General features: G+C 43.3%; 2 protein-coding genes across 2 annotated transcripts; both read right to left on the bottom strand.

Annotated features, from left to right (window-relative positions):
• Positions 1-1,481: 1,481 nt before the first annotated feature.
• LOC306784760 (beta-1,3-galactosyltransferase 2-like) lies at positions 1,482-7,425 on the bottom strand. The gene is made up of 2 exons (XM_079278869.1): positions 7,401-7,425; positions 1,482-3,224 (listed from the first exon to the last, which is right to left on the bottom strand). The coding sequence occupies exon 2, from the start codon at positions 3,217-3,219 to the stop codon at positions 2,254-2,256; it is 966 nt and encodes a 321-aa protein (XP_079134995.1). The 5' UTR covers positions 3,220-3,224; positions 7,401-7,425; the 3' UTR covers positions 1,482-2,253.
• A 5,522-nt stretch (positions 7,426-12,947) lies between these two features.
• On the bottom strand, positions 12,948-17,492 carry LOC306785112 (beta-1,3-galactosyltransferase 1-like; the record flags this gene model as incomplete). Its single annotated transcript, XM_079279336.1, has 2 exons — positions 12,948-14,040; positions 17,332-17,492. 2 exons carry the CDS (start codon positions 17,490-17,492, stop codon positions 12,948-12,950), a joined length of 1,254 nt encoding a protein of 417 aa, XP_079135462.1.
• Positions 17,493-18,174: the final 682 nt, after the last annotated feature.

Here is an 18,174-nt window from a genome sequence, read left to right on the forward strand (position 1 = left end):
GAATACATTGATTTGACTTCTGAATCGTGGCGTTCATTAATCAAGGTGCTTCCATGTTGTCGCTATCCTGATCCGATCATGCATGAGCATGGCTTCACACTGTCTGCTCCCTGATGTTAGTCTGCCCTCTTCTGGATGGAGCAACAGCTACAGCTGTAGAGGCTCCTTCAGAGGAAGGACCACGCAGAAGTGACTGTCCAGCGCTGAGTCGTCACAATTAGGGTTGATATTCATATATTCTATGATGTATTTCAAACCCGCGTTGAGCCGGAGGACCAAGACGAGCAGAAACAGAGCTCTGCTTTCACTGTGAACGTGACATCAATGGAGAACGAATGCATCCGTACAGGAGGACAGATGAGACTACAGCTGGACACACTTTGTGTAAAACTACATCGCTAACTGAAGGAGACACTTGAGCCGTGAAGAATGTTCAAAGCATCATACTGAGGCGTTCAGACAGGATTACTCTACAACATACTGTCAACTTCTGTCACATCAATAAGAAGAATGCAATGAATAAAGATTATTATGAGGAATGCAATAACTAAGGATTCATTCATCAATGTGCACCAAACAGCAGGCGGTCCTACGTTGGGTCTAATCTTATTGATTCAAGTTCATTTCTCATTTACTCTCGGATCCATCTTATTGCCGAACACTACTTCACACGTTCACGTCTGTAAATATATTGTTCTTAACCAACGGTTCTGATTGACTTTCTGGTGGAAGTTTGTTCCGCTCCCTCTGGTTCCGTCGGACCCGGTCTCCTTCACAAAGGTTCGGCTTGAACCGTTGATCCTCGTCTCCGCGGGACGCTGAACCGTCTCGTGAACCCCCTTCTGTAGCTGCAGGGGTCACAAATGTTTTTCATTCCTCGATGTCTGTCCTTCAAAGAATCTCTCTCTTAATAGTTGGAACAAATCTTCAGCACTTTGGTGCATCACAGGATGGAGCTGCAGGTCGCCTTAGACGACAGGACGGCCGTAGTCAATAAGTCAGCAACACAAGGCCAGAACCGGGAGGGCCGTCGTCGTTGGAGCATATCAGAACCCAAGTGACAGAAGAGGCATCTTCAGCTTCTCAGCTTGTGGAAGTGTTTCGGCCGGCTGCGGGCCTTTGAGCCTGCAGACGGACAGAGCTGCCGGCTCCCCCCACCTCAGGGTAGAGATCCCCCTTCAGTACCAAAGTACAGCGTAGAAGAGCGTCTTCCAGCTATCGCCTCCAGAGAAAGGGCTGCGGTGTTGTGACGCAAACAGTAAACCACTCTTAAGAACTATCTCGATTCTTTCCGTTGACGTTCTTTTACAGAATGAATACTCGTTCACTTCCACAGTCTATTTAATTCTAATCTGGGCACCAGAACGGTACAAAAGAGTTTGGTATAAATCACTGAATGAAAGCTGATCAGTTCAATCAGAATGTATTGAACAATTACTCAACACGTTACAACCGTGTTATCATTACACGAGAGGTATACAAGCTGTACAACCTGCGTAGATATGTGTACCTATATGCATAGTACAGAATGCAAAGATTAAACATTAGGGCACCAATCAGTGACCTGGGAGGCATCACTCCCACCTTCAGGAACAGACAGGATGGTGGTTTGTGAAGAAGACGTAGAAGTCTCATTGCGATAAAGATCACCTCTACAAACAAAACACGTCTATACATTACAATGAGACAATTCAGTCACTCGTATACATTCAGAAAGTCACCTTTAAGGAGAACACGGTTACCAAGTCACACGTTAATGCCCCGCAGAGTAATGCATGTGTGATCAGTACAGTCTGCAGTCCATCCCACTAGATGCATAGTACTGGAAACCAGTCTTCCCCAGTTCAGTTGAAAGTGACCTATTCTCTCCACTGAGCATGATACACGTCTATAACGTAGATAGAAGGACCTTATCTTTGGAAGCACTACTAACCCTCCAGGTGGCGCCGGAGCAAAAAACTGTGAATCCTGTCATTTCTAGTTGCAAAAGAAACAAGATGGCGTTGGCCAAACGCCAAACTGGAGGTTTCAGAACCATCTAGAAAGCAATGCGAGACGTGACATGCTGCGTCCATTTCTTACAGTCTCTTATCGTAACTCAGGGCCCCTCAGTGCTGAGGGGAGAAATAAACCTTCAAGAAATCAACGCTTGAGAGTTTAACACATATTTCAGACAAACACAAAGACATGATCCAAACACATGACCCCCCCCCCAACAGTCTAAAGCCAGTCTTGGTAAACCTAGAACAGGGTTCAACATTTAGCGTCTGGCTGTCTGCTCCTCTCCCAGTAACTCGTCATCTGCGGGATGCTCGTCGTCGTCACGGCGATGGCCTTTGAAAGGCTGCAGCTGCTCAGAGGATGCTCGGGGGCGACAATGAACATAGTTTGTTCCGGAGGGTCGGTGGGGGAGACGCCCAGGCGCTTGAGGCACATTCCCAGGTAGGCGTCTTCAATGAAGATCGGTTTAATCTGAGGAGAGACCGCCAGGATCTTGGCCAGCAGGTCCAGGGACATGACGTAGGCCATGCCCAGAGGATACGGGGGGTACTCTGGCTCCGCTATCACGTTTCGGGGCATGTAGAACTTGTTGAATGGGTTTCTTAAAACCGGGCTGTGCCACCACACCAAACCTGTCATGTAGTTGTGTTTGGCCGTGCTGGGATCCAGCAGCAGTTTCACCACGTTGTGGACATGCAGGAACACATCAGAGTCGATCTTCATGACATAGGAAGCCTTGACGCAGTGCGCAGCCAGCCACTCCAGCATCACCATAGTCTTGATGGTCAGATTGCGGTAGCTGTCCTGGAAGTTACTCTGGATCAGGTCACGGTGCTGCAGGTTCTCCCGTTTGAGCTTCTCCTGCTGCTGCTCGGCATCAGCTCCCCCGGGTAGGCCCAGCACGAAGAGAGTCTCCACCAGCTGACCCAGAACCAGTTTCTCACTTCCCCACGTCTTCCGGACGGTGTCCCGAGCTGCAACGTCACCGGTTGCGACGTGAACCATCAGGACCAGGAAAGGAGTCTTGGTGCGACACGTGGGCGTGTCGTCCATGATGAACTGGTAGTTTCGTGGATAGGCCACGTGATACGGTCCAGGATCTGACGACGGTGCTGAAGTAATCCTCATTGCGAAAGTCCCGTCCCAGTTGAGATAAATGAAGAAGACAGTCACTGCTCCCAGGCTGCAGATCAAGAAGTGTCTCCTCCTGTTCTCCATTAAAACTGCAAACAGAAGAGACTCGCATTATGACGCCACTCTCGTCTCAGCAAAGATAATTCTGATAACACACAATTCAGCACTCTACCATATGTGATGAACAAATAAATGATGTCATGCATTTAAAATGCAACAACAAAAGCTGCAGGAAAATGGTGCACTCTGCCCGTTCACTCATTCTTCATCACCAGAGTCTTCCTCCAGCTTCTCTCTGAACAGCTGTGAGTTCTAACAGCGGCCATGTTGGTTGTTTACGTTCTCTATGATAATTTAGGGGGCGTGTCTTTGGAGGGAGACCGTTTGGGTCGGACGGTCACTGATGAAGACTTGGACACTTTCTCTCTAGATTTAGAGACTTTTGGAGCTGATGATGCTGATGATGCTGTCAACAAAGTTGAGCTGGCTTTATTCCTTTGGATATTACTCGTCTTAGATTAAATTACTTTCATTGCCAGTAAGAATCTCTGTGGAACAGCAAAATAACATTAAGGTGATACCATCTTTTCAAGAGATGACTTTTGTCCTAAATGTAGTTTGCAAACAATGAACGATGAACCAGCAAAGATGAAACTGAAACAAAGGGACTTTCCAGAGCGAGTGCTGTCAGTGAGAAGAAGACGTGAACAAGTGGTCCAGTATTTCGTGTCCACATATAAACCAGCAGACAACGAACGAGCTTCAAGTCACCAGCTGATCAGCTCTGTTGCTATCGTCCCGTTGAGCCTCGTTTGCACACTCCTCACCGAGCCGCTTTCACACACACACACATTGATCTGACAGGTTATACTTCCTTATATGGTCAACGCTGCCCGCTCTGTGTCTCAGAGACAGAGAGCTATGCGACAACACTTCCTCTTTTTGACTAAACCGTCCCAACGTCCTGTTCTTGTGAGGACTCTACAGTTGCCCAGTACGCCGCCACACTGTCCACTACTGTCCACTACTGTCCACTACTGTCCACTACTGTCCACTACTGTCCACCGAGCCCTTACTGTGATCACGTGACAGCTGCAGCTGTTAAACACTTCACATCGACACACCTGCTCTGTGGTCTCTGCTCTCCTGAGTCCGCTCTCTCGTCTTCTAACTTCTTTCGCCTGATTACGTTTCATAAATCATTGTGCGCGAGCCTCATTTCCTGGATGTCGAAACGCAGACAGACGAAGAAGCAGCTCACATGTGGTCGACTGAGAAGAACTTACTGTGAACTCTGAATGGATCGCACCGACCTGAGGTCTGAGGTGAACCATGTCTTCACAAACATCACGCTGTACTGGACACATCTCTGTGGTATTACAGAGTGAAATCACAGAAATGTATGTGTACATTTCGTTCGTAAATATCTCGTGTTACTGAGCTGAAATACTATTTAATCCAAATAATATTACAATAAATGAAAAGTGTGTCAATATTTCCTGTTCTCAGACTGTGAGATACATTCCATACCAGCGACCCGTTGTAACCCATTGTCGTCATTTATTCATGAGAATCATTACATCTCTAATCCGTGGGGAACACTTCTCCGTAAAACAATGAGCTCAATGGTCCGACGCAGAGGAAGTAAGATGGTGCCGTACCGCTGACGTTCAGGAAGTAGAGCCTCCGTCCTGAAGCTGTGCTGCTCCTCTCTCACTCTCTGCTCTCACACTTCTTTATCTGCTCACACACATGTGACCCACTGCATGGACACAAACAAGCTGAAGTACATGTGACCCGGAGCACCAAGTACGCCTCACCAGAGGAATCCTGTTTGTGTTATGAAGTCTGACTTCCTGCTCCTGCTCCTGCTCCTCCTTCTCCTCCTCTTCCTCCTCCTGCTCCAGCCGATACACTAAACTAACCATAAACTCATGTTTACAATGTTTACTGAGGGAATAAATCAAGAGAGAACTGGAGTCATCTTCTCAGACTTCTATACAACCAGAGGAGTCGCCCCCTGGTGGTCACTAGAGAGAATGCAGCTTTAAGACGTGACGCTTTGAGGTTTGTCTCCTCACATTACGATTCTCTCCTGAAGTCAGCTCTCAATAACTCCGTTCTGTTTGTTCCCTCACATTTGAGTGCGGTTCTCCTCCGTTGTTCTGCTTGTTTGTCTTCCTGCTTGAAGGCGCTCTTCTTCTGTGGTTGTAAAGTGATACTGGTTGTGGTCGTGTGCCAGTAAAGGGAGTGTTGCTGTTTCTTTATCTTTTCATTTGACCTCTTTGAGCCTCTTTCCCTGAAGAAGCTTTTCCTTTTGTCAAGAACGAGATCAATGAGCAGAATGTAGCCTGAAGTATTAAATATGCAGAACATTAATATTCTGTTTTTACCACGGAAGAAGGTTTTAATGTAGTCGTTCGCCAGATTACTGCCTCATCATGGGTTTTATTTCATGTCAAAAGTAACTCAAAGTGTCAAATACACGTAGTGGAGCGAATAATACTTCCTTCTGAAAGGTAGTGGAGCAGAAAGTACCACTTGTTATCAGTTCAGGGTTGTTGTTCACAGGACTTTGATCTCTGTCTCTTTAAACAGCACAGTACTTCATGTGCTACCATCTATACTTCACAGTACTTCATGTGCTACCATCTATACTTCACAGTACTTCATGTGCTACCATCTATACTTCACAGTACTTCATGTACTACCATCTATACTAAACAGTACTTCATGTACTACCATCTATACTAAACAGTACTTCATGTGCTACCATCTATACTTCACAGTACTTCATGTGCTACCATCTATACTTCACAGTACTTCATGTACTACCATCTATACTAAACAGTACTTCATGTACTACCATCTATACTAAACAGTACTTCATGTGCTACCATCTATACTTCACAGTACTTCATGTACTACCATCTATACTTCACAGTACTTCATGTGCTACCATCTATACTTCACAGTACTTCATGTACTACCATCTATACTAAACAGTACTTCATGTACTACCATCTATACTAAACAGTACTTCATGTGCTACCATCTATACTTCACAGTACTTCATGTGCTATCATCTATACTTCACAGTACTTCATGTGCTACCATCTATACTTCACAGTACTTCATGTGCTATCATCTATACTTCACAGTACTTCATGTGCTACCATCTATACTTCACAGTACTTCATGTGCTACCATCTATACTTCACAGTACTTCATGTGCTATCATCTATACTTCACAGTACTTCATGTGCTACCATCTATACTTCACAGTACTTCATGTACTACCATCTATACTTCACAGTACTTCATGTACTACCATCTATACTAAACAGTACTTCATGTACTACCATCTATACTAAACAGTACTTCATGTACTACCATCTATACTTCACAGTACTTCATGTGCTACCATCTATACTTCACAGTACTTCATGTGCTACCATCTATACTTCACAGTACTTCATGTGCTACCATCTATACTTCACAGTACTTCATGTACTACCATCTATACTAAACAGTACTTCATGTACTACCATCTATACTTCACAGTACTTCATGTGCTACCATCTATACTTCACAGTACTTCATGTACTACCATCTATACTTCACAGTACTTCATGTACTACCATCTATACTTCACAGTACTTCATGTGCTACCATCTATACTTCACAGTACTTCATGTGCTACCATCTATACTTCACAGTACTTCATGTGCTACCATCTATACTTCACAGTACTTCATGTGCTATCATCTATACTTCACAGTACTTCATGTACTACCATCTATACTAAACAGTACTTCATGTGCTACCATCTATACTTCACAGTACTTCATGTACTACCATCTATACTTCACAGTACTTCATGTGCTACCATCTATACTTCACAGTACTTCATGTACTACCATCTATACTAAACAGTACTTCATGTACTACCATCTATACTAAACAGTACTTCATGTGCTACCATCTATACTTCACAGTACTTCATGTGCTACCATCTATACTTCACAGTACTTCATGTGCTACCATCTATACTTCACAGTACTTCATGTACTACCATCTATACTTCACAGTCGTGGGTCCTCCTCATGGCTCCTCAGAGATCCCTCCTCGATCCTCAGAGCAGAAATAAGAGCTTTGGGACGGCCGTCAATATAGCGGCGCAGAACAACTTCCGGTTCGAGCGAGGAGATGACAATGAAGAGACTTGAGAAGTACACCAGGTGGAGGTGCAACACGTTACTTACCTGTGTCTGGTCTGCGTTCATCCGCTTTCTTCTTCTTCGGTGCTCTGCTGATTGTGGATCACCGTCACCTGAGACTGACCACGCCCCCACCAGACCGCAGAATGAGCTCAGTCTGGAGCTGTGTGGGTAGCGCACATGCGCAGTGGGGCTGAACCGTGTGTTTCTGTTGTATCTTCAACCCTTAAAGTTTCCCAATATATTTAATACATGTGTTGTTTAAATATTGTATTTTATATCCTGTGTTTGATTATCGACTCTCCGAGTGCAGGAGAACATGATGGACTATCTGTAGACATGTTCATGTTATTGATTGATTGAAGTGAATTGCTTGCAGGCCTGATTATTTACATTTGCATTTACATTTGCATCGTTTTACAACACAAATATAGTTCAAGAGAAACGAGAGAACATCTGACTTGTGCTGTTAAAGTGGTTCAGTGTTGATAAGAAATAACAAATGCATTCAATATATATTGTCCTGTATAATCTGGTTCTTTACTTTATCATGAAAGTGTTCAGGAACTAAGATCAGATTAAGATAAATGTACTTCATAACCACATTGTAGTCATGTTGTTTCTCTTTGTGTCTCTTTGCAGTCATGTTGTTTCTCTTTGTGTCTCTTTGTAGTCATGTTGTTTCTATTTGTGTCTCTTTGTGTCTCTTTGTAGTCATGTTGTTTCTCTTTGTGTCTCTTTGTAGTCATGTTGTTTATCTTTGTGTCTCTTTGTGTCTCTTTGTAGTCATGTTGTTTCTCTTTGTGTCTCTTTGCAGTCATGTTGTTTCTCTTTGTGTCTCTTTGCAGTCATGTTGTTTCTCTTTGTGTCTCTTTGTAGTCATGTTGTTTCTCTTTGTGTCTCTTTGTGTCTCCTTGTAGTCATGTTGTTTCTCTGTGTCTCTTTGTAGTCATGTTGTTTCTCTTTGTGTCTCTTTGTAGTCATGTTGTTTCTCTTTGTGTCTCTTTGTGTCTCCTTGTAGTCATGTTGTTTCTCTTTGTGTCTCTTTGTGTCTCCTTGTAGTTATGTTGTTTCTCTTTGTGTCTCTTTGTGTCTCTTTGTAGTCATGTTGTTTCTCTTTGTGTCTCTTTGTGTCTCTTTGTAGTCATGTTGTTTCTCTTTGTGTCTCTTTGCAGTCATGTTGTTTCTCTTTGTGTCTCTTTGCAGTCATGTTGTTTCTCTGTGTCTCTTTGTAGTCATGTTGTTTCTCTTTGTGTCTCTTTGTAGTCATGTTGTTTCTCTTTGTGTCTCTTTGTGTCTCCTTGTAGTCATGTTGTTTCTCTTTGTGTCTCTTTGTGTCTCCTTGTAGTTATGTTGTTTCTCTTTGTGTCTCTTTGTGTCTCTTTGTAGTCATGTTGTTTCTCTTTGTGTCTCTTTGCAGTCATGTTGTTTCTCTGTGTCTCTTTGTAGTCATGTTGTTTCTCTTTGTGTCTCTTTGTAGTCATGTTGTTTCTCTTTGTGTCTCTTTGTGTCTCCTTGTAGTCATGTTGTTTCTCTTTGTGTCTCTTTGTGTCTCTTTGTAGTCATGTTGTTTCTCTGTGTCTCTTTGTAGTCATGTTTTCTCTTTGTGTCTCCTTGTAGTCATGTTGTTTCTCTTTGTGTCTCCTTGTAGTCATGTTGTTTCTCTTTGTGTCTCTTTGTAGTCATGTTGTTTCTCTGTGTCTCTTTGTAGTCATGTTGTTTCTCTGTCTCTTTGTCTCTTTGTAGTCATGTTCTTTCTCTGTGTCTCTTTGTAGTCATGTTGTTTCTCTGTGTCTCTTTGTAGTCATGTTGTTTCTCTTTGTGTCTCCTTGTAGTCATGTTGTTTCTCTTTGTGTCTCCTTGTAGTCATGTTGTTTCTCTTTGTCTCTTTGTAGTCATGTTGTTTCTCTGTGTCTCTTTGTCTCTTTGTAGTCATGTTGTTTCTCTGTGTCTCTTTGTAGTCATGTTGTTTCTCTTTGTGTCTCTTTGTAGTCATGTTGTTTCTCTGTGTCTCTTTGTAGTCATGTTGTTTCTCTGTGTCTCTTTGTAGTCATGTTGTTTCTCTGTCTCTTTGTCTCTTTGTAGTCATGTTGTTTCTCTGTGTCCCTTTGTCTCTTTGTAGGCATGTTGTTTCTCTGTGTCTCTTTGTAGTCATGTTGTTTCTCTGTGTCTCTTTGTAGTCATGTTGTTTCTCTGTGTCTCTTTGTAGTCATGTTGTTTCTCTTTGTGTCTCCTTGTAGTCATGTTGTTTCTCTGTGTCTCTTTGTAGTCATGTTGTTTCTCTGTGTCTCTTTGTAGTCATGTTGTTTCTCTGTCTCTTTGTCTCTTTGTAGTCATGTTGTTTCTCTGTGTCTCTTTGTCTCTTTGTAGGCATGTTGTTTCTCTGTGTCTCTTTGTAGTCATGTTGTTTCTCTGTGTCTCTTTGTAGTCATGTTGTTTCTCTGTGTCTCTTTGTAGTCATGTTGTTTCTCTTTGTGTCTCTTTGTAGTCATGTTGTTTCTCTGTGTCTCTTTGTAGTCATGTTGTTTCTCTGTGTCTCTTTGTAGTCATGTTGTTTCTCTGTCTCTTTGTCTCTTTGTAGTCATGTTGTTTCTCTGTGTCTCTTTGTCTCTTTGTAGTCATGTTGTTTCTCTGTGTCTCTTTGTAGTCATGTTGTTTCTCTGTGTCTCTTTGTAGTCATGTTGTTTCTCTTTGTGTCTCCTTGTAGTCATGTTGTTTCTCTTTGTGTCTCCTTGTAGTCATGTTGTTTCTCTTTGTCTCTTTGTAGTCATGTTGTTTCTCTGTGTCTCTTTGTCTCTTTGTAGTCATGTTGTTTCTCTTTGGGTCTCCTTGTAGTCATGTTTTTCTTTGTGTCTCCTTGTAGTCATGTTGTTTCTCTTTGTCTCCTTGTAGTCATGTTGTTTCTCTTTGTCTCCTTGTAGTCATGTTGTTTCTCTTTGTGTCTCCTTGTAGTCATGTTGTTTCTCTTTGTCTCTTTGTAGTCATGTTGTTTCTCTGTGTCTCTTTGTCTCTTTGTAGTCATGTTGTTTCTCTTTGGGTCTCCTTGTAGTCATGTTGTTTCTCTTTGTGTCTCCTTGTAGTCATGTTGTTTCTCTTTGTCTCTTTGTAGTCATGTTGTTTCTCTTTGTCTCTTTGTAGTCATGTTGTTTCTCTGTGTCTCTTTGTCTCTTTGTAGTCATGTTGTTTCTCTTTGGGTCTCCTTGTAGTCATGTTGTTTCTCTTTGTGTCTCCTTGTAGTCATGTTATTTCTCTTTGTCTCCTTGTAGTCATGTTGTTTCTCTTTGTCTCTTTGTAGTCATGTTGTTTCTCTTTGTCTCTTTGTAGTCATGTTGGTTCTCTGTGTCTCTTTGTCTCTTTGTAGTCATGTTGTTTCTCTTTGTGTCTCCTTGTAGTCATGTTGTTTCTCTTTGTCTCTTTGTAGTCATGTTGTTTCTCTGTGTCTCTTTGTCTCTTTGTAGTCATGTTGTTTCTCTTTGGGTCTCCTTGTAGTCATGTTGTTTCTCTTTGTGTCTCCTTGTAGTCATGTTATTTCTCTTTGTCTCCTTGTAGTCATGTTGTTTCTCTTTGTCTCTTTGTAGTCATGTTGTTTCTCTTTGTCTCTTTGTAGTCATGTTGTTTCTCTTTGTAGTCACTTTCCGTCTCGTTGTTACTTTGTGTCTCTTTGAGGTTGTGTTGGTGTGTTTGTGGTGGTTGTATTATTTCTCCGTCGTCATTTTGAATCTTCCTTTGAGTGACACTTCCTAGCTGAAGGCCAGGGGGGGGGGGCTGTTCAGTAATCCATCTACTCGGTGAATGATGTCAGTGGTACTCGTGTGTTGGATGAGTCACAATGTGCACAGTAGAACCAGGTGTGTCCCGCTAACCTCCGTCACTGATTTACATCCAAACTGCAGCCCTGGACACGCCCAGCCAGAATCCAATAAAGTCGGGTTAGGGTAAAGTGAATTTGTTTCTCCATTCCAAATATGTTTGTAAGCAGCTTGTCCCAACTTAACAAACTTAAGTACATACAAATAAACACATGAAAGAAATATTGAACCAAATAATGTCACTATTAAATGAATGCCGTTTTAAAAAGTAAAGAATGAATGTATGCAGTGTTGCTATCAGACGTTTTGTTCTGGATGTGCAGTAAACATGAGTGAACACTTTTACTCTCACATGTTGCTGACACACTGAGGATGTCTTCAGATTGAGAGGTGCGTCCACAGATAAAACAACCATAGTTCACACGTAGCGGCTGATAAAAAGCTCATCCTGTCTTTAAACAAAGACAAGTAAGACGAGCAGTCATCTCCTGCCCTCTGGCCCACATTAAATACACTCACTTATCTAACTTAACAAAGCTTTGACGTGTCTGGGAGGAGAAACACATCGTGTGATCTTCTGTTCTATAACCAGTGCAGTTTGAGTAGTGCACTAGTGAAGCTAAAGTTAAAGTCAGTTCTCCCTGTTTCCTTTCAGACATTAAACCTTCACTGCCCCATTCAAGACAACAGAAGAAGTCCTGAGCATGATCAACGTTAAGTGTTCCTTGAGAGGCCTTGTTGTTTTCCTTTCTGTCCGGTGTAGAAATATCTTTCAAGTGCTTGTTCTTCATGAGCGGATGGCCACTTTACAATAAACACTATCACACTAATTTCCCGGACCACGTATTAATGGCGACACATCAACAGAGATTTATTTTGGATTTTGATTGCGGCGTTGCGTCCGGCTCTGGAGAGGCCGAGAAGGAAGCATGTCCAGCTGGAGATTTACACACATAGACACGCACACAAAGTGTGTGTTTTTCATGCATCATTGCTGCTCTCTGTGGTTAGCACTAACGTGTATCCAGGGTAGGCAGCTTCCACGTTCTGCCTTTGTAACCCTGCAGCAGTACTACCGACATACAGACTAAAAACACCAGTGTTGTGGCAATGTATCATGTTGTTCTTTTAGTTATAACTTGTATCACCTGAACATATGCAGACGAGGCCAACCAGACTCATTTAAAACCTAATAATACATGTTATCATATCGAAGGTCTTTTATCATTTCTGGCTTGCTGTAGTGTCATCCTGATCTCACCACAAAAATACAATACCAAGACTGGAACCTGGTCTTGGTGGATGCATCCGCAGACAGAGGAGGAGGACAGACGAGATAATGTGCATATATACTCTGTTAAACTATTCCTTGTTGTTAGACCTCCAAACCATCTGTGGGGAAAGAGCTCTATCCATTCAGCTGGATTATTATTAGTGGCTGTTTCTCATCTCGGTTATTTCTCACAGGGAGGTTAAAAAGATTATTTTCCACCGCAACCAGCAGTGGTTCAAAAGCTCCTCGGGGCACCTTTAATTCCACTCGTGCACATTTCCACGGACACACATTCCCTTCATTGTCATTTTTATTTTGTTTGCAACCCAACAAACGGAGTTTTAAATACACACACGTTCCAAAAAAACAAAAGTCTTCTCTTGACCATTTCTATAGTGCAGTTGTTCTGACACCACGGTGACCTGAACCCTGAGGATGGCGTGAGAATCACAAAGCAGTACAGTAGAACTCTGTGCTGACCTTCTCAGTGCATCTGTAGCAGTCATTGTCCTAACAAGGTGGTCCTGGCTTCTTCAAGTCTCTCCAGTATTCCACCAACTCCTGTGACGACCCGAGGATGTAGGTGATGATCTTGGAGTACTCACAGCGATCATATCTGTGGTTGTAGGCCTTGAACTGGGAGGGATTTGGCGGAGACGTCGGCGCAAGTCCCAGCTTCTTCATGCACATTCCAATATAAGCGTCCTCTATGTTAAAGGGTTTGATTGATTTTGAGACCTCCACAAATTTCTCTGGCAGGTCGTTGGAGAAGACGTAGCCCATGCCCAGAGTGTAGGTGGGGTATTGGGGTTCCGGGAACATCTCCTCCGGGACGTACCACTTGGAGTTCTTTGAACGGATGACCGGCCTGTTCCACATGAGCATCCCTGTCAGGTAGTCCACCTTGGGGATGCCTGGCTTCTGCAGCATGACCACCAAGTTGTCGACGTTCAGGAACATGTCCGAGTCGACCTTCATGGCGTATGCGGCCGACCGGCAGCGAGTGGCCAGCCAGTCCATGATCACCATGGTTTTGATGGTCAGATTGCGGTACGTGTCCATAAAGTCGCTCTGGATCAAGTCATGGCGCTGGAGATTCTCCTGTCGGAGCTTCTCCTGCACATCAGCTCCTCCAGAGAGGCCCAGCATGAACAGAGTGAGCACCACCTGGCCCCGAACCACGCTGTCTTTGCCCCACGTCTGCCGGATTGCGTCCCGAGCCGCCACGTTTTTCGGTGCCACCGGAACCATCAGGACCAGGAAAGGAGTCTCGGTCTTGCATACCTCTTGGTTGTCCATGATGAAGTGGTAGTTGCGTGGGTAGGCCTGATGGAACCGAGCACCTGTAGGGGCCACGGTCGGCGGTACGGTAGGGCGTTCTGTGGTTTCATACATTCCCGTTGGCTTGACTCTGTGTTTGGGATGGACACGATACCGAGGAGGTAGATTAACCCGACTGGTTTGGTTGAGAAACCTGTGGTAGTACTGCAGTGGAAGGCTCTCCCACAGCGACAGAGAGTTGCTGGACAGGATGTAACACGAGACCAGGAGCACCAGAACGAGCAGGAACAGCAACCAGGAGAGCAACGAAGGCTTCTTCGGACTAAAAAAGACAAGAAAGATCAAAGTTTAAAATTGGTGGGAAACAGGAAGTAGAGTCTCATGGATGTACAGACAAACATCACTGTGATACTGAAGAAAACTTAAAAACATGACGATTCTTGTGACGAATCATCCGGAGGCTGTATTCACCAGTGGTGGTCCTTCTCTGCTGTCCTAGACAGAATCACAAAGTTATCTGTTTTATAATTTAATGTTTCTTAAATACACTACATGTATTATAATTTATAAACATATGTTCCCCATCATCTCATGTTCTCATTGCACAGCTGCTGTCTTCCTCAGTTGCTCTGCTTCCAGTGCAGCTTGTTTTAAGTAGAGCTTTCATCCAATCAGATCTCACCTCTGTGTCTCTAGGTAGAACAGAGCCAGAGGCCTGCAGACTCACAAGTGCATCATGTGCACTTTAAGTGAACGGGGACGATATTGTTGATTGTCAGTGTTCAACCAATCAGATCTTTAGTTTGACATGTTGGGCGTCTTTGACGTGTCAGAGCTGCTAGCTGGCCTACAAGTACGTCAGCATTACGTGCAGCTCAGTTTCCAGGTGCAGCGTGTGCTGTGATTGGTCAGTGGGCGAGCAGGTGACTGTTGGAAAATGAAACTTACGGTAGCCATCAGAGTTTAGTCGGAGTAATAAGAGTTAAAATTGTAAGATATGGAAGAAATTATGACATGTTTTGCATTTTGCTTGGTGTAGATGCTTTCGTTTTTTACCTGCTTTGTTTTTTTAACACTCAATGTCTGAAGGAGGAGAAACGGATTTGTGAGTTGGGATTAAACCGTGAGATTAAACTCTTGGTCAACAAAGAAAGGAGGATGGAGTTTGTCTTTAAGTCAACCGTTTGTTTTTTTACATCTAATATCTGAATGGCCCTCCAGTGTGCAGCAGAATGCGTGTTGCTGCTGTTGTTTTCCCATTTAGCTAGTTAGCGTAGCCTCCCAGTTGTTGAGGTTTTATTTGTTCCGGGTTCAGAGGTCACACAGCCCGTTGTCTCCCACGTGAGCGCAGAAAACATTATATTTCCTGCAACTTATGTTCTATCTCATGACTATGATGTTCTATCTCATGACTATGACGTTCTATCTCATGACTATGACGTTCTATCTCATGACTATGACGTTCTATCTCATGACTATGACGTTGTATCTCATGACTATGACCTTCTATCTCATGACTATGACCTTCTATCTCATGACTATGACCTTCTATCTCATGACTATGACGTTCTATCTCATGACTATGACGTTGTATCTCATAACTGTGACGTTGTATCTCATGACTGTGACGTTCTATCTCATGACTATGACGTTGTATCTCATAACTGTGACGTTGTATCTCATGACGGTGACGTTCTATCTCATAACTGTGACGTTGTAACTCATGACTGTGACGTTGTATCTCATGACTATGACGTTGTATCTCATGACTATGACGTTCTATCTCATGACTATGACGTTCTATCTCATGACTATGACGTTCTATCTCATGACTATGACGTTGTATCTCATGACTATGACGTTGTATCTCATGACTATGACATTCTATCTCATGACTATGACGTTCTATCTCATAACTATGACGTTCTATCTCATGACTATGACGTTGTATCTCATGACTATGACGTTCTATCTCATGACTATGACGTTGTATCTCATGACTATGACGTTGTATCTCATGACTATGACGTTGTATCTCATGACTATGACGTTCTATCTCATGACTATGACGTTCTATCTCATGACTATGACGTTCTATCTCATGACTATGACGTTCTATCTCATGACTATGACGTTCTATCTCATAACTATGACGTTCTATCTCATGACTATGACGTTCTATCTCATGACTATGACGTTGTATCTCATGACTATGACATTCTATCTCATGACTATGACGTTCTATCTCATAACTATGACGTTCTATCTCATGACTATGACGTTCTATCTCATGACTATGACGTATCTCATAACTATGACGTTGTATCTCATGACTATGACGTTCTATCTCATGACTATGACGTTCTATCTCATGACTATGACCTTCTATCTCATGACTATGACGTTCTATCTCATGACTATGACGTTCTATCTCATGACTATGAAGGTCTATCTCATGACTGTGACGTTCTATCTCATGACTATGACCTTCTATCTCATGACTGTGACCTTCTATCTCATGACTGTGACGTTCTATCTCATGACTGTGACGTTCTATCTCATGACTGTGACGTTCTATCTCATGACTGTGACGTTCTATCTCATGACTGTGACGTTCTATCTCATGACTGTGACGTTCTATCTCATGACTGTGACGTTCTATCTCATGACTGTGACGTTCTATCTCATGACTGTGACGTTGTATCTCATGACTGTGACGTTGTATCTCATGACTGTGACGTTGTATCTCATGACTGTGACGTTGTATCTCATGACTGTGACGTTGTATCTCATGACTGTGACGTTCTATCTCATGACTGTGACGTTCTATCTCATGACTGACGTTCTATCTCATGACTGTGACGTTCTATCTCATGACTGACGTTGTATCTCATAACTGTGACGTTCTATCTCATGACTGTGACGTTCTATCTCATAACTGTGACGTTGTATCTCATAACTGTGACGTTGTATCTCATGACTGTGACGTTGTATCTCATAACTGACGTTGTATCTCATGACTATGACGTTGTATCTCATGACTATGACGTTCTATCTCATGACTATGACGTTCTATCTCATGACTGTGACGTTGTATCTCATGACTGTGACGTTGTATCTCATAACTGTGACGTTCTATCTCATGACTGTGACGTTGTATCTCATAACTGTGACGTTGTATCTCATAACTGTGACGTATCTCATGACTGTGACGTTCTATCTCATGACTATGACGTTCTATCTCATGACTATGACGTTCTATCTCATGACTATGACGTTGTATCTCATAACTATGACGTTCTATCTCATGACTATGACGTTCTATCTCATGACTATGACGTTCATGGGGATATTTTTATTATCAAGTCTAACTTTTCCTCTTTTCTTTTTTTTGGCTTCCATACATTTGTTTCCCTAAAAGAAGGTTTGTCCGCCTCTGATCTATGTGAGCTGACACACGAAAGGAGGCAGCCGCTTGATAAACCCCGGATGAGGACTATACGGGAGCAGCAGGTGGGTTCACCTGCCAACCGCGCGCGCACACCTGCAGCCGACAGACACCTGCAGCAAAACGTGAGACCGAGAGAAGAGCCGGCGGCCTCGGGGGGCTTACTGATGGGCCTCGGTGGAGGGGAACCCCGGGAGTCTCCGGGACAGCGTGGACCACGGGTCTCCGACCACCTCCGCCTTGAGCGCGCTTCTGAGGTGGAGAGCCGCCACAAGGACGCGCCGCAGGGTGAGCGTCATAACACGGGCACGGGAGGACGGCTCCATGACGGCGAGAGAGACGTGAAAGCTGTCCGAGTTTCAGCGGCTTTTGAAGGTGATGAAGAAGAGTTTTAAGTAGACCGCCGCACGAAGAAGGGTGCGTTGGATTTGTGTCACAGGGAGCGCAGTGTGACGCGTGAGAGAGGCGGCGTTAGTTCATTAAACCTGAAATCACACAGTCAGCAGAATTAATCAGCATAAAGAGAAAGATTTAGATTTCATATCTGAGTCTTCAAGTTCTCACAATGCGTGGATAGTAAAATAGAGAAAATATATTTAATACAGGATTGTTTCACAGACATTAATACTGCTGAGCAGAGGTTCATGAAGGGTTCAGTCTCTCAGCTGACAGGCTGAACAAAGGCTTCATCATTGATATGAAGTCACTCAGAACTCATGAACACATCACACACTTCCTTCATCGGTGGAGGAACGACCTCAATTATTACAAATACACAACGTGGAGAAAAATGTGATATTATGTTGATCGCTTATTTATTCATCTCAGATAATGGAGATAACGAGCTCACGAGCTGCTGCTTCTGTCACAATATTCAATACTATCGTTATGATATGTGCTGACGTCATAGGTTGCGATTTTAAAATCAGAAACTTTGAACCATGAACAGTTCACTCAAACTCAGGGAAGGAAAAACCAGAGAGAGAGAGAGAGAGAGAGACAGAGAGA

The sequence above is a fragment of the Melanostigma gelatinosum genome, assembly GCF_949748355.1.
Source record: "Melanostigma gelatinosum genome assembly, chromosome: 11".
Classification (NCBI taxonomy): domain Eukaryota; kingdom Metazoa; phylum Chordata; class Actinopteri; order Perciformes; family Zoarcidae; genus Melanostigma; species Melanostigma gelatinosum.